Source organism: Mobula birostris, chromosome 6, assembly GCF_030028105.1.
Source record: "Mobula birostris isolate sMobBir1 chromosome 6, sMobBir1.hap1, whole genome shotgun sequence".
NCBI classification, from domain to species: domain Eukaryota; kingdom Metazoa; phylum Chordata; class Chondrichthyes; order Myliobatiformes; family Myliobatidae; genus Mobula; species Mobula birostris.
The window spans coordinates 482,337-499,336 of NC_092375.1; the positions used below are offsets into that span (position 1 = coordinate 482,337).

At 46.0% G+C, this 17,000-nt stretch overlaps 1 protein-coding gene across 3 annotated transcripts in view; it reads right to left on the reverse strand.

Moving 5' to 3' along the window:
• The window catches only part of wdr4 (WD repeat domain 4), a 65,688-nt gene that overhangs the window by 34,593 nt on the left and 14,095 nt on the right, over positions 1-17,000 (reverse strand). For all 3 annotated transcript variants that reach the window (XR_011886237.1, XM_072259788.1, XM_072259789.1), the window contains exons 3-4: positions 8,974-9,108; positions 8,729-8,885 (exon numbers count right to left, since the gene is read on the reverse strand). Coding sequence is in view for 2 of the 3 variants with exons in the window: in XM_072259788.1 (XP_072115889.1) it covers positions 8,729-8,885; positions 8,974-9,108 (292 nt within the window). In the remaining variant the exon portion in view is untranslated. The remainder of the gene's footprint in view (positions 1-8,728; positions 8,886-8,973; positions 9,109-17,000) is intronic.

The following is a 17,000-nucleotide window of genomic DNA, read 5'->3' on the forward strand; positions in this document are numbered from 1 at the left end:
GGTGGACAGACCGTAGGTGTTCAGCAAAGCAGTCTCCCAGTCTGCGTCCGGTCTCGCCAATATATAGAAGGCCACATCGGGAGCACCGGACACAGTATATCACCCCAGCCGACTCACAGGTGAAGTGTCGCCTCACCTGGAAGTCTTCCACCCCAGCTGACTCACAGGTGAGGCGACACTTCACCTGTGAGTCGGCTGGGGTGATATACTGCGTCCGGTGCTTCCAGGTGAGGTGACACTTCACCTGTGAGTCAGCTGGGGTGGAAGACTTCCAGGTGAGGCGACACTTCACCTGTGAGTCGGCTGGGATGATATACTGCGTCCGGTGCTCCCGATGTGGCCTTCTATATATTGGCGAGACCGGACGCAGACTGAGAGACTGCTTTGCTGAACACCTACGCTCTGTCCACCAGAGAAAGCAGGATCTCCCAGTGGCCACACATTTTAATTTCACATCCCATTCCCATTCTGACATGTCTATCCACGGCCTCCTCGACTGTAAAGATGAAGCCACACTCAGGTTGGAGGAACAACACCTTATATTCCATCTGGGTGGCCTCCAGCCTGGTGGCATGAACATCGACTTCTCTAACTTCCGCTAATGCCCCACCTCCCCCTTGTACCCCATCCGTTATTTATTTTTATACACACATTCTTTCTCTCACTCTCCTTTTTCTCCCTCTGTCCCTCTGACTATACCCCTTGCCCATCCTCTGGGTTGCCCCCCCCCTTGTCTTTCTCCCCAGACCTCCTGTCCCATGAGCCTCTCATATCCCTTTGCCAATCACCTGTCCAGCTCTTGGCTCCATCCCTCCCCCTCCTGTCTTCTCCTAGCATTTTGGATCTCCCCCTCCCACTTTCAAATCTCTTACTAACACTTCCTTCAGTTAGTCCTGACGAAGGATCTCGGCCTGAAACGTGGACTGTACCTCTTCCTAGAGATGCTGCCTGGCCTGCTGCATTCACCAGCAACTTTGATGTGTGTTGCTTGAATTTCCAGCATCTGCGGAATTCCTGTTGTTTACTAATAAAGACAGTGGTTTTAACATTAAAACCCAACTCAGTGTGAAATCGCTTGCTGCTGGCTTATTTCTAAAACGTTACAGTACATAACAAGCCCAAGAGCTGCCAGACGTTCCTCATAAGGTAACCCTTTCAATTCCTTAGATTAGATTAGATACCTGGAATCATTCTCGCAAATCTTCTCTGAACCCTCTTCAATGTCAGTATATCCTTTCTAAAATAAGGAGCCCAAAATGGCACACAATACTCGAACAACACACATCAAAGTTGCTGGTGAATGCAGCAAGCCAGGCAGCATCTCTAGGAAGAGCACCTCTTCCTAGAGATGCTGCCTGGCCTGCTGCGTTCACCAGCAACTTTGATGTGTGTTGCTTAAATTTCCAGCATCTGCAGAATTCCTGTTGTTTGCGTTTTTAAAAACACAATACTCGAAGTATGGTCTCACGAGTGCCTTATAGAGCCTCAACATCACATCCCTGCTCTTATATCTATACCTCTAGAAATGAATGCCAACATTGCATTTGCGTTCTTCACTATTGACTCAACCTGGAGGTTAACCTTTAGGGTACCCTGCACAAGGACTCCCAAGTCCCCTTGCATCTCTGCATTTTGAATTCTCTCCCCATCTACATAGGGTCATAGCAACACTCACAACACACTGGAGGAACTCAGCAGGTCAGGCAGCATCCGTGGAAACGATCAGTCAACTTTTCAGGCCAGAACCCTTCGTCAGGACTGAAGAGGGAAGGGGCAGAGGCCCTATAAAGAAGGTTGGGGGAGGGTGGGAAGGAGAAGGCTGGTAGGTTCCAGGTGAAAAACCAGTAAGGGGAAAGATAAAGGGGTGGGGGAGGGGAAGCAGGGAGGTGATAGGCAGGAAAGGTGATAGGCAGGAATAGGGGAAAACACAATGGGTAGTAGAAGGAGGCAGAACCATAAGAGAGGTGATAGGCAGCTGGGGGAGGAGGCAGAGTGAAATAGGGATAGGGGAAGGGAGGGAGAGGGAATTACCGGAAGTTGGAGAATTCTATGTTTATACCAAGGGGCTGGAGACTACCTAGACGGTATATGAGGTGTTGCTCCTCCAACCTGAGTTTAGCCTCATCGTGGCAGTAGAGGAGGCCATGTCTCGACATATCCGAATGGGAATGGGAAGCAGAGTTGAAGTGGGTGGCTACCGGGAGATCCTGTCTGTTGTGGCGGACGGAGCGGAGGTGCTCGATGAAGCGGTCCCCCAATCTGCGTCGGGTTTCACTGATGTGGAGGCCGCACCGGGAGCACCGGATGCAATAGATGACCCCAACAGACTCACAAGTGAAGTGTTACCTCACCTGGAAGGACTGTTTTGGGCCCTGAATGGTGGCAAGAGATGAGGTGTAGGGACAGGTGTAGCACTTATGCTTACAGGGATAAGTGCCGGGTGGGAGATCCGTGGGGATGGAAGTGTGGATCAGGGAGTCGTGGAGAGACCAATTCTTGCGGAAAGCGGAGAGGGGTGGAGAGGGAAAGATGTGCTTAGTGGTGGGGTCCTGTTGAAGGTAGCGTAAGTTGTGGAGGATAATGTGCTGGATACGGAGGCTGGTGGGGTGGTAGGTGAGGACAAGGGGAACTTTGTCCCTGTTGTTATGGCGGGAGGATGGGGTGAGGGCCGAAGTGCGGGAAATGGAGGAGATGCGGGTGAGGGCATCATTGATGACGGCAGAAGGGAAACAACGACCCTTAAAGAAAGAGGACATTTGAAGTGTCCTGGAACCGAAAGCCTCATCCTGGGAGCAGATGTGGCGGAGATGGAGGAACTGGGAATAGGGATTGGCATTTTTGCATGTGGCGGGGTGGGAAGAGGTATAGTCGAGGTAGTTACGAGAGTCAGCCCACCACCCCAGCAGCACATTATCCTCCGCAACTTCTGCCACCTTCAACAGGACCCCACCACTAAGCACAACTTTCCCTCTCCACCACTCTCCGCTTTCCGCAGGGATCGGTCCTTCCACGACTCCCTGATCCACACGTCCCTCCCCACGGATCTCCCACCCGACACTTATCCCTGTAGGCGTTAAGTGCTGCACCTGTTCCTACACCTCCTCTCTTGCCACCATTCAGGGCCCCAGATAGTTCTTCCAGGTGAGGCAACACTTCACTTGTGAGTCTGTTGGGGTCATCTATTGCATCCGGTGCTCCCGGTGCAGCCTCCACATCGGTGAAACCCGACGCAGATTGGGGGACCACTTCATCCAGCACCTCTGCTGCGTCCGCCACAACAGACAGGATCTCCCGGTAGCCACCCACTTCAACTCTGCTTCCCATTCCCATTCGGATATGTCCAGACATGGCCTCCTCTACTGCCATGATGAGGCTAAACTCAGGTTGGAGGAGCAACACCTCATATACAGTCTAGGTAGTCTCCAGCCCCTTGGTATGAACACAGAATTCTCCAACTTCCGGTAATTCCCTCCCCCTCCCTTCCCCTATCCCTATGTCACTCTGCCCCCTCCCCCAGCTGCCTATCACCTCCCTCATGGTTCCACCTCCTTCTACTACCCATTGTGTTTTCCCCTATTCCTTCTTCATCTGCCTATCACCTCCTTGCTTCCCCTCCTCCACCCCTTTATCTTTCCCCTTACTGGTTTTTCACCTGGAACCTACCAGCCTTCTCCTTCCCACCCTCCCTCCACCTTCTTTATAGGGCCTCTGCCCCTTCCCTCTTCAGTTCTGACAAAGGGTTCCTGCCCGAAATGTTGACTGATCGTTTCCACGGATACTGCCCGACTTACTGAGTTCCTCCAGCGTGTTGCGAATGTTGCTTTGACCCCAGCATCTGCAGATTATTTGTGTTTACATAGGGCCATAGTTGAAAGCTTAACATCAAAGGATATACTTTGTATCAAAAGGACAGGCAGGAATGCATAGGTGACGGTGTGGCTCTGTTGGTAAGAGATAGAATTACATCTTTAGAAAGAGGTGACATAGGGTCAGAGAATGTCGAATCTTTGTGGGTGGGATTAAGAAACTGCAAGGGTAAAAAAAACATTTAAGGGAATCATATACAGGCCTCCAAACAGTAGCCAAAATGTGGGGTTGAAATTGCAAAGGGAGCTGGAAAAGGCATGTAATAATGGTAATGATACAGTTGTAATGGCAGACTTCAATATGCAAGAGGATTGGGAAAATCAGGTTGGTGTCGGATTGCAAGAGAGAAAATTTGTTGGATACCTATGAGATGGCTTTTAGGAGCAGCTTGTGCTTGAGCCAAGTCCGGTAAATACCATCTTAGATTGGATGTTGTGTAATAACCGAAATATTATTTGGAAGCTTAACATAAAGGAACCCTTTGGAGGTAGTGATCATAATATGATTGAATTCATACTGCAATTTGAGAGGGAGAAGCATTACTCACATGTATCAGTATTGCAATGGAATAAAGGGTATTACAGAGGTATAAGAGAGGAGCTTGCCCAGGTGGATTGGAGGATACTGGTGGCAGAGCAGAGATGGTAGAAGTTTCTGGGAATAGTTCACGAGGCGCAGGATAGATATGTCCCACAGAGGAAGAAGTTCTCAAATGGCAGAGGTAGGCAATCTTGGCTGACAAAAGGAAGTTAAGGACTGCATAAAAGCCAAGGAAGGGGCATATAAGGTAGCAAAAGTGAGTGGGAAGTTGGATGATTGGGAAACCTGAAAAATCCAACAAAAGACAACTAAAAAAACTATAAGAAAGGAAAAGATGAAATATCAGGGCAGTCTAGCCAATAATATAAAGCAGGATACCAAAAGTTTTTTTCGGTTAGATGAAGAGTAAAAGGGAGATTACAATTGATACTGGACCACTGGAAAATGACTATGGTGAAGTTGTAATGCGGGATAAAGAAATGGCAGATGAACTTAATGGGTACTTGCATCTGTCTTCTCTGTGGATGACACCAGCAGCATGCCAGGGGACTGTGAGTGTCAGGGAGCAGGGGCGAGTGCCATTGCTATTACAAAGGAAAAATTGCTCAGCAAACTCAAGGGTCTTAAGATGGATAAATCACCTGGGGCAGGTGGGCTACATCCCAGAGCCCTCAGAGAGGTTGCTGAAGAGATGACGGATGCTTTGGTCATGAACTTTCAAGAATCATTTGATTCTGGCATGGTCCCAGAGGACTGAAAGATTGCAAATGTCACTCCAGTCTTTAAGAAGGGAGGATGGCAAAAGAAAGGAAATTATAGGCCAGTCTATTATTAAGGATGAGGTTTCGAGGTACTTGGAGACTAATGATAAAATAAGTCAAAGTCGGCATGGTTTCTGTAAAGGGAAATCTTGCCTGACAAATCTGTTTGAGTTTTCGAGGAAATAACAAGCAAGGGGAACAAAGGAGACAGTGGATGCCGTTTACTTGGATTTTCAGAAGGCGTTTGATAATGTGCCACACATGAGGCTGCTTAAAATAATATCCTATGGCATTACAGGAATGATTCTGGCATGGATAGCAAAATGGCTGACAAGCAGGAGGCAGCGAGTGGGAATAAAAGGGGATTTTTTTGGTTGGCTGCCAGTCACTAGTGTTCCTCAGGGGTCCGTATTGAGACCACCGATTTTAATATTGTTTGTCAATGATTTAGAGAATAGAATTGATGGCTTTGTGGCAAAGATTGCAGACAATACGAAGATAGCTGGAGGAGTAGGTAGTGCTTAGGAAGCAATGTGATTGCAGCAGGAGTTAGACAGATTGGAAGAATGGGCAAAAATGCGGCAGATGGAATACAGCGTTGGGAAATGTATGATAATGCATTTTGGTAAAAGGAACAATAGTGCGGACTATTATCTAAATGGAGAGAAGGTTCAAACATCAGAGGTGCAGAAGGATTTAGGAGTCCCTGTGCAAGACTCCCAGAAGGTTAATTCACAGGCTGAGTCTATGGTAAAGAAGGCAAATGCAATGTTGGCATTTATTTCAAGGGGAATAGAATATAAAAGCAAGGAGATAATGCTGAGGCTTTAAAAGACACTAGTCAGGCTGCACTTGGGAGTATCGTCAACAACTTTGGGCCCCACATCTCAGAAAGAATGTGTTGTCATTGGAGAGTCCAAAAGAAGTTCACGAGGATGATTCTTGGAATGAAGGGGTTAACATATGAGGAGAGTTTGGCAGCTTTGGCCTGTACTCACTGGAATTTGAAAGAATGCTGGTGGGGGGTAGGGATCTCATTGAAACCTACCGAATATTTAAAGAACTAGATAGGGTGGATGTGGAGAGGATATTTCCTATTGTGTGGATATCCAGAACTAGAGGGCACAACTTCAAAACTGAGAGGTGATCTTTTAGAACAGAGGTAAGGAGGGCATTTTTTAGCCAGAGAAGTAAATCCGTGGAATGCTCGGCCACGGACTGTGGTGGAGGCCCAGTCCATGCATATATTTAAGGTGGAAGATGATCATTTACTGTTCAGTCAGGGCTTCAAACAGATATGGCAAGACGACAGGTGTATAGCGTTGAGTGGTATCCGGGATCAGCCTGGATGGAATAGTAGAGAATGGGCTGGTGGGCCTAATTCTGCTGCTACGTCTTATGGTCCTGCATCCAGCATACAGGGGCAATCATGAGGAAAGTAGGCCACCCTCTATTAAGGAAGCTTGGCTTGTAACGGAACACTAACAAAACTCTACAGCAGGAGTTCCCAACCCTTTTTTATGCCATGAACTGTTATCATTCACTAAGGGGTCTACTGAACCCCAGGTTAGGAATCCCTGGTCTTCAGATATACTGTTGAAAGTATCCTGACTGGTGAATCATGGCTGGTATGGTAAGTCAAATGCACAGGAAAATAAAAAGCTGCAGGAAGCAGTGGACACTGCCCAGTACTTCACAGGCACATCCCACCTCAGCACTGGTAGTATCAACAGGAGGTACTGCCAGGTCCATGCCATCTTTTTGCAGCAATCATCAGGCAGGAGCTACAAAAGCCTGATATCCCACACCACCAGCTTTAAAACCAGCTGCTACCCTTGAACCATTTGGGTCTTGAGCCAAATAGCAAAACTCCAACCACTACCACACTACAACCACTTTGCACTAAAATGGACTCTAATTGTTTTCCCTTATAAACATTCTATATAACGTATGGCTTTTTTGTGAATGCTATAAGGCCGTGACACTCACTGTGCCAAGACTTTGGTGGTGGTGGGGGCAGCAGACCATATTCGGGGCTGTAGTTTAGTTATTCATTGCGCCAAGATTGAGGGTAGCGAGGAAGACTTCCAAAGCTTGCAGCAGGATCTGGACCAGCTGGAAGAATGGGCTGAAGAATAATAGATGGAATTTAATGCAGACAAGTTTGAGGTGTTGCATTTTGAGAGGACAAACCATGGTCGGACTTGCACAGTAAATGGTAGGGCACTGAAGAATGCAGTAGGACAGAGGGATCTGGGAATACAGATCCATAATTCCTCGAAAGTTGCATCACAGATAAATAAAGTCTTTAAAACAACTTTTGGCCCATTCATCATCATCATGTGTTGTGTTGCATGACAGCGGGCAATCGTGGTCTTCGCAAATTTCTACAGAAGTGGTTTGCCATTGCCTTCTTCTGGGCAGTGCCTTTACAAGGACGACCCCAGCCATTATCAACACTCTTCAGTGATTATCTGCCTGGCATCAGTGGTCGCATAACCAGGACTTGTGATGTGCACCAGATACTCATATGACCATCCACCACCTACTCGCATGGCTTGATGTGACCCTGCTCAGGGGGAGGGATCCCAAGGGTGATCTGCAGGCTAGCAGAGGGAAGAAGCAGCTTCACCTCCTTTGATAGAGATGTATCTCCACCCTGCCACCCACATTTGGCACATTGGACTTCATAAATTAGAGCACCAGGTACACGAGTTTGGATTTTATGTTGAAGTTGTACTAGACATTGGCGAGGTCAAATTTACACTATTGTATGCAGTTCTGGTCACCTGTACCTAAAGGAAAGATATAAATAAACTTGAAAGAATACAAAGCAAATGCACACAGATGTTGTCAGAAGGTGAGGACTTAAGTGACAGGGACAAGTTGAATAGATTAGGATTATGTTCCCTGGAGCACAGGAGAATGAAGGGAAATCTCATAGAGGTGCACAGATTTATGATGGGAATAGATACGGTGAACTTGTGCAAGCTTTCTCCACTGAGGTTGGGTGAGACTAGGACCAAACATCATAGTTTTAGGGTGAGATGTTAAATTTTTAAGGGGAACAATTTCATGCCTGAGTGTGGAACAAGCTCCCAGCAATAGTAGTGAATGTAGGTTCAATGATAACATTTAAGAAACATCTGGGCAGGTACATGGATGAGAGGAATATGGAAGACTCGGTTTGGGTGCAGTTTGACGGGACTAGGCAGAAAACAGGTCAGCACAGATGACATGGGCTGAAGGGCAGTGCTATATGGCCTGTCCATACTTATGCATGTGACAATAAATTCAACTCTGCCTTGAGTCCTGAGAGGCAATCATTATCCCCAAGTGTCAACAGAGGGTGCAAGACCCTGACCCTCGGCCTTCAAATGCTCTAACTTGTCACTGAGCCAAGCATTTTTTCCTCGTGCCAATACACAGTGAGCATACTATTGTAGGCACTGAGCCCACCTGCTTGACGCAATTTACATATAAATGCAGCACATCTGCCCAGTATCCTCGGTGGACATCCCAGCAGCTCCCCTCCATCCAGCCCGAACCCATATGCTCACCACTGCCAACAGCATGGAGAGGTGTCCAAGCTGCAGTTGCCCTGGACTCTGTGGATCCTGGATGGAGAAGCTGTAAACATCCCCGGATTTGTCAGCGAGTAAGATCTGGTCCTCGCCTGCAGTAATTGCAAGGGAGGTGGATCGACGAACAGCATATCTATAGAATCAGAGAAGCAAGATGTACATGCTTGAGAGAGGAGCAAGAGCACAGATGCAAGGGAGGGCACTTTTTTTGCCAATCTTACCGCACACTAAGGCACTGCCATGGTCTCGTCCGAAACAGGATCAGCTGCTTGTTGTCTGCACTCACAGCAAGATAGGTTCCCGAGGGAGAAAAGGCAAAGGCCACAATCTCATCACTGTCTCCAGCATCAGCCTCCCTGAAAGGAACACCCATAAGTGGAGAATATGAAGACATCTTAGTTTCAGAACAGCCAGTAAAATCATCACAACACATTTCACATCGTACGACAGTGATAATAAATCCGATTCCAATCTCACCCCCATTTCACAGCAAGGCACATCTCTCTTCAAGATACAACTATCATCTACCCCCTCTGCCTCTCATTATCTCTGCTTTGTATGGGAAGTCACAAAGTGCTTCTGGCAACACACACAAAATGCTGGAAAAGGTGCATCCAGCTGCAGCTCCTGACAAACCAAGTTAGGGAACTGGAGCTGGAGCTGGATGAATTTCGGATCATTCATGAGGCAGAGGCAGAAATAGACAGGAGTTTCAGGGAGATTTTTCACCCCTGAAAGTCAGGAGACAGGTAGCTGGGCGACTGTCAGGAGAGGGAAGGGGAATAGACAGAATGAGGAGAGCACCCCTGAGGCCGTTCCCATCAATAATAAGTATACCGTTGGTGAGGATGACCTACCAGGGACAAGTTGTAGTGGTTGCGTCTCTGGCACCAAGATTGGACCGTCAATTCAGAAGCGAAGGAGGGAAAAGAGGAGAGCAGTAGTGATAGGGAACTCGATAGTTAGGGGGACAGGTAAGAGGTTCTGTGGGAGAGATCGAGAATCCCGGATGGTCTGTGGTCTGCCTCCCTGGTGCCAGGGTCCGTGATATCTCATATCGAGTGCTCAGTATTCTCAAGAGGGAGGGTGAGCAGCCAGATGTCATGGTCCATGTAGGAACCAATGATGTGGATAGGAAGCAGGAAGAGGTCCTGCAAAGAGAGTTTAGGGAGTTAGGTGCAAAGTTGAAGGACAGGACCTCCAGGGTTGCAATCTCAGGTTTGCTACCCATGCCACGTGCTAGTGGGGCTAGAAATAGGAAGATAATGCAGCTAAATACATGGCTAAGAAGTTGGTGCAGGAGGGAGGGCTTCATGATCAGGGACAGTCAGCATGGCTTTGTGAAGGGCAGATTGTGTCTGACAAGCCTGATAGAGTTCTTTGAGGTGGTGACCAGGCTTATAGATGAGGGTAGTGCAGTGGATGCGATCTACATGGATTTTAGTAAGGCATTTGACAAGGTTCTACACGGTAGGCTTATTCAAAAAGTCAGAAGGCATGGGATCCAGGGAAGTTTGGCCAGGTGGATTCAGAATTGGCTTGCCTGCAGAAAGCAGAGGGTTGTGGAGGAGGGAGTACATTCAGCTTGGAGGGTTGTGACTAGTGGTGTCCCACAAGGATCGGTTCTGGGACCTCTACGTCTCGTGATTTTTATTAACAACCTGGATGTGGGGGTAGAAGGGTGGGGTGGCAAGTTTGCAGACGACACAAAGGTTGGTGGTGGTGTTGTGGATAATGTGGAGGATTGTCGAAGATTGCAGAGAGACATTGATAGGATGCAAAAGTGGGCTGAGAAGTGGCAGATGGAGTTCAACCCGGAGAAGTGGGAGGTGGTACACTTTGGAAGGACAAACTCCAAGGCAGAGTACAAAGTAAATGGCAGGGTACTTGGTAGTGTGGAGGAGCAGAGGGATCTGGGGGTACGTCAACAGATCCCTGAAAGTTGCCTCACAGGCAGATAGGGTAGTTAAGAAAGCTTATGGGGTGTTAGCTTTCATAAGTTGAGGGAAAGAGTTTAAGAGTCGCGAGGTAATGATGCAGCTCTATAAAACTCTGGTTAGGCCATACTTGGAGTACTGTGTCCAGTTCTGGTTGCCTCACTATAGGAAAGATGTGGAAGCATTGGAAAGGGTGCAGAGGAGATTTACCAGGATGCTGCCTGCTTTAGAGAGTATGGATTATGATCAGAGATTAAGGGAGCAAGGGCTTTACTCTTTGGAGAGAAGGAGGATGAGAGGGGACATGATAGAGATATACAAGATATTAAGAGGAATAGATAGAGTGGACAGCCAGCGTCTCTTCCCCGGGGCACGACTGCTCAATACAAGAGGACATGGCTTTAAGGTAAGGGGTGGGAAGTTCAAGGAGGATATTAGAGGAAGGTTTTTTACTCAGAGAGTGGTTGGTGCGTAGAATGCACTGCCTGAGTCAGTGGTGGAGGCAGATACACTAGTGAAATTTAAGAGACTACTAGACAGGTATATGGAGGAATTTAAGGTGGGGGGGTTCTATGGGAGGCAGGGTTTAAGGGTCAGCAGAACATTGTGGGCCTGTACTGTACTATTCTATGTATTCTATGAACTCAGCAGGTAAGACTGTGTGTGTTGCTCTGGATATCCAGCATCTGCAAAATCTCTTGGGTTTACAAGCACTTCTAGCAATCAAATGAACACACTCAGGTCTCAGCCCAGCTGTCAGAATCTCTTCTGTGCTCACTCGAGGGTCTGGTGTACCATAGACAATAAAAAGCAAGGACTGTTCCCAACTTTGGCTAAAGCATTATCCTGCCTAACACTGAAATCTGGGGAAGGGAAAGGGAGCATAAACAACTGCTCTCACAAGTTTTAGTTAATGTTAATATTTTTGTACCCACATTAGTGCGATTTTTTGGGTCAGCACATTTACATTCTTGAAATTGTTTCACCACCAGTCTTTACTTCTGGATTTGATTTTAATGCAGCTCTGAACAATAGGTTCACAGACTGGGAAACAGGCATTTAACTGATGCCTGCAGGTGCATGAGTCCAATCCACATTCCACTGCATGGATGTGACAGTGATTAACACTTGTTCTGGGTGTGATGGTGGGAAGATTGTAGCTATGGATTTGTTTGAATTGTCCTGAATTTTCTTTGTCCTTTAGCACATAAAATGCGTGTAGTGCTGGGCAAAGGCACACCTCTCGACCGAAAGTGCCTCCATATAATACCTGCTGTACCTTGTTTTATCAAATAAAGAAGCTGCTTCGTAGCTACCAGTACTTTTCTCCAGTGATTTCATTCACACAATATTTGGTGTCAGGAGCGACATACCTTTGTGCAACCCATCGTGTAGCCAGCAATCTTAATAGCCTAAGTGGGTGAGTACTTTAAAATTAGACGATAAGCTATAGGAGTAGACTTAGGCTATTTGGCCCATCGAGTCTGCTCTGCCATTTCATCATGGCTAATTCAATTTTCCTCTCAGCCCCAATCTCCTGGCTTCACCCCCCCAATATCACTTCATGCCCTGGCTAATCAAGAATCTATCTACCTCGGCATTAAAAATAAATGAAGAGTTTGCCACCACAGACGCCTGGGGCAAAGAATTTCACAGATTCACCACTCTGGCTAAAGAAATTCTCTGTTCTAAAAGGATGCCCCTATATTCTGAGGCTGTGTCCTCTGGTCTTAAGAATCTCCCAGCACAAGAAGCATCCTCTCCACATCCACTCTATCAAGCTCTTGCACCATGCAATAGGCTTCAATGAGGTCACCCCTCATTCTAGTGAATACAGGCCCAGAGCATCAAATGCTCTTCATATGACAAGCCATTCAATCCTGAAATCATTTACATGAACTTCCTTTGAACCCTCTCCAGTTTCAGCACATCCTTCCAAAGAAAAAGGGCCCAAAACTGCTCACAATACTCCAAGTGAGGCCTCACCAGTGCTTTATAAAGCCTTGTCACTGTAATATTACATCCTTGCTTTTATATTCTGGTCCTCTTGAAATGAATGCTAACATCGCATTTGCCTTCCTCACTGCACTGACTCAACCTGCAAATTAACCTTTAGGGTAGTGGTCGCCAAACAGTCGATCGTGATCAACCGGTCAATCTTTGAGACTTTCCCAGCAGATCCAGAAAAAGAAAGAAAAATAAATACACAAATACATTATGCCTGATAAACCTTTTGATGCAAAAGCAAATTTTACCCCTAGAGCACATATGTGAGTCGTTTTTAACCCACACTTAGTTGCTTTCCCTGGTTATTGTGTTTCTCTCTTTCCACTGCCAGCATTGTGCGTCACATGTGTGCTGACGTCATGTGACTATTGCCTCTGTCTGTCAAATTTCCATGGAGCGTGGAGAGCTTCATTTATCTTAAACATAAACGAACAAACGGGCAAACTGTCCAATGGCGAAAGAATATAACACGTGTGGGTAAAAGTGACTCACTTATGCATTCATAACAACTAAAATTTGATCAACTTTAGTCGGTTTTGACTCTATTATGCTGCTATTTATATAACGTCAGTTATGCAAAAGTTTGATCAATTGTACTGTTCTTTCTTTCTTTCAAATTTTTTGCCTTTGAGAGCGTGAATTCATGTTTAGCATTTCGGATAGTCTGCTAGTAATTAGCATTAATTTTAGATTTTCCTGAAAAGTTAGCGCCTCTCTCTTTTGATTTAGCTGTTGTATTTTTTTCAGCGTAGCTTATGCTGCATCAAAGTGACCAATTAGATTAGATAAGAGTACAGACTGTCGCAAACATCAATATATGGCACTCACTCGTGATATCCTGCAAGGTAGCTAGCTAGCATGGCGGAGGCTCCACGAAAGAAGGCGAAAACGTACAACTTCCATCCAGAATGGGAAGAGGAATTTCTATTTACCTTGGTGAAAGACAAGTGTGTGTATGTATGTTGTGTCACCAAACACAAGCACTGACTAAAAGAGCGGCACAACACCAACCACCAGAAATTTAAAGACACCTACCCCCCAAAGAGCACAATCCATGCCAGGAAGGTTGATGAGCTGAAATCGGGGTTGAAAGCCCAGCAATCTCACAAAACACGCTGCTCAAAATAAGGCTGCTATTGAAGCATCATTTCGTGTAAGTCACCTTTTGGCTAAACACAAGAAGCCTTTTACAGAGGGCGATTTATTCAAGGAAGCTATGGCCATTACCACAGAGACTGTTTTTAATGACTTTAAAAACAAAAACGACATCACAACCGCAATACATAATATATCACTTGGCCCTGCAACAGTGACAAGGAGGGCGGTCAGAGGACGTGGATCGACAAGTGTTAAAAGACTTGTCACTCTGTCAATATTTTTCACCGCAGTTCGATGAATCCCTGGATGTAACGCAAACAGCTCAGCTTGTTGTATTTGTCAGAATGGCTTTCCAGGATTTTACAACAAAGGAGGACTTCCTCACTCTTTCGCAATTAAAGGAGAGAACGAGAGGTGAGGATATTTACAATGAGTTTAAAAAATATAACCGTGAAAATGACATCCCCATTCATAAACTGGTGGCAATTACTACTGATGGGGCTCCAGCAATGCGCGGTGTGCGCGTTGGTTTTATAGCACTGTGCCGTAATGACCCTCATTTTCCCAACTTCCTGGATTATCACTGTGTGATTCATCAGCAGGCCTTGGCCAGGAAGGTCGTGACTTATCTCATGTAATGACACTGGTGGTCAAACTGATAAACTTGATTCAAGCAAAAGCGCTTCAGCAACGCTTATTCAAGGCGTTATTGGACGAGTTCGACGCAGCTTACAGAGACATAATTCTTCATGCTGATGTTCCGTGGTTGAGTCTCGGCAAAGTGCTACAACGATTTCTTGACTTACTGCCTGAGATAAAGATTTTTCTGTTGACAAGAAACGAGGGGGACAAGGAACTGTCAGATGATGCCTGGCTATTGGATTTAGGGTTTCTGACAGACCTAATGGCTAAATTAAACGCACTTAACAATGAGCTCATGGGAAAAGACCGACACCTGCCCCACATGATAAGCGCAGTAAATGCGTTTAAGGGCAAGCTCGGTATTTGGATTTCAAATTTAAAGAACGGGAGGCTGACACACTTCCCCAACTTGGAGAAAATGTTACAGGCCATCAAGACAAAAAAAATGCTTTTTGCCCTGAGCAGTACTGTGCTTACCTAGACAAACTGACAATAGAGTTCGATCGGCGTTTTGGGGAGTTAAACGTCATGAAAGATATTGCTGCATTTATTTCAAACCCATTTCTGCCGATCAATATAGAACAGATAGCAGCCAAATTTCAGCAAGTATTTGGTGTGCCAAGTGATATTGAAATGGAAAACAACCGATTTGCAAAATGACATCAAGCTTAAAGCAAGATCAAGGGACGGTGACTTTTGGGGGGCTTGTCAGCAGGTTGAAGCTTCCTCACCTCATAACATGTGCAGTAAAAGTCAGTGCCTACCTCGGGTCAACTTTCTGTGTGAAATCGCATTTTCACAGATGAAAGTTATTAAATCTAAGTACAGGAGCTGTCTTACTGACAGACACCTCACAGACTGCCTGTCTGTAGTTATGAGCCAAGTTTCAGGGAACTAGCAGAAGGTATTCAGCCCCAGTCATAACACTGAGTGCAACAGTCAATTTTTATTCATTTATTTCTTGTGTTGAAATAAAATTAAATAATGAAACTTAGAATTAAAGGTGTTGTAATGTGAGCATTATAGTCATTATTTGGACAGACCCAGAAATACACTGGTAAACAATAAAGCCCATGATCGCAATAAGGTAAATTGTGATGCCAAGAGTCCATCTTATTGTACAAGTGGTCATAGAAACATAGAAAACCCACAGCACAATATAGGCCCTTCGGCCCACAAACCTGGGCCGAACATGTCCCTACCTTAGAACTACCTAGGCTTACCAACAGCCCTCTATTTTTCTAAGCTCCACGTACCTATCCAGGAGTATCTTAAAAGACCCTATCGTATCCGCCTCCACCACCATTGTCGGCAGCCCATTCCATACACTCACCACTCTCTGCGTAAGAAACTTACCCCTGACATCTTCTTTGTACCTACTTCAAAGCACCTCAAAACTGTGCCCTCTCATGATAGCTATTTCAGCTCTGGGAAAAAGCCTCTGACTATCCACATGATCAATACCTCTCATCATCTTATACACCTCTATCAGGTCACCTGTCAACCTCTGCCACTCCAAGGAGAAAAGGCCAAGTTCACTCAACTTATTCTCATAAGGCATGCTCCCCAATCAAGGCAACATCTTTGTAAATCTCTTCTGCACCCTTTCTATACGTTATTTCTGCAGTGAGGTGACCAGAACTGAGCACAGTACTCCAAGTCGGGTCTGACCAGGGTCCTATATAGCTGCAACATTACTTCTCGGCACTTAAACTCAATCCCACGGTTGACGAAGGCTAATGCACCGTATGCCTTCTTAACGACAGAGTCAACCTGCACAGCAGTTTTGAGTGTCCAATGGACTTGGACCGCAAGATCTCTCTGATCCTCCACACCAACAAGAATCTTACCATTAACACTATATCGAGACAGGGAAAGGATAGTAGGGCACAGGAACAGTGGTGTACGAAGGCTGTTGTAAATCTAGTCAAGAAGAAGAGCTTACGAAAGATTCAAAAAGTGATATAGAAGGTTATAAGGCTAGCAGGAAGCAGCTTAAGAAAGAAATTAGGAGAGCCAGAAGGGACCATGCGAAGGCCTTGGCGGACAGGGATTAAGGAAAGCCCCAAGGCATTCTACAAGTATGTGAAGAGCAAGAGGATAAGACGTGAGAGAACAGGACCAATCAAGTGTGACACTGGAAAAGTGTGTATGGAAGCAAAGGAGATAGCAGAGCTACTTAATAAGTACTTTGCTTCAGTATTCACTATGGAAAAGAATCTTGGTGATTGTAGGGATGACTTACAGTGGACTGAAAAGTTTGAGCATGTAGAGCTTAAGAAAGAGGATCTGCAGGAGCTTTTGGAAAGCATCAAGTTGGATAAGTCACTGGGACCAGACGAGATGTACCCCAGGCTACTGTGGGAGGCGAGGGAGGAGATTGTTGAACCTCTGGCGATGATCTTTGCGTCATCAATGGGGACAGGAGAGGTTCCAGAGGATTAGAGGGTTGCAGATGTTGTTCCATTAGTCAAGAAAGGGAGTAGAGATAGTCCAGGAAATTATAGACCAGTGAGTTTTACTTCAGTGGTCAGTAAGTTGATGGAGAAGATCCTGAGAAGCAG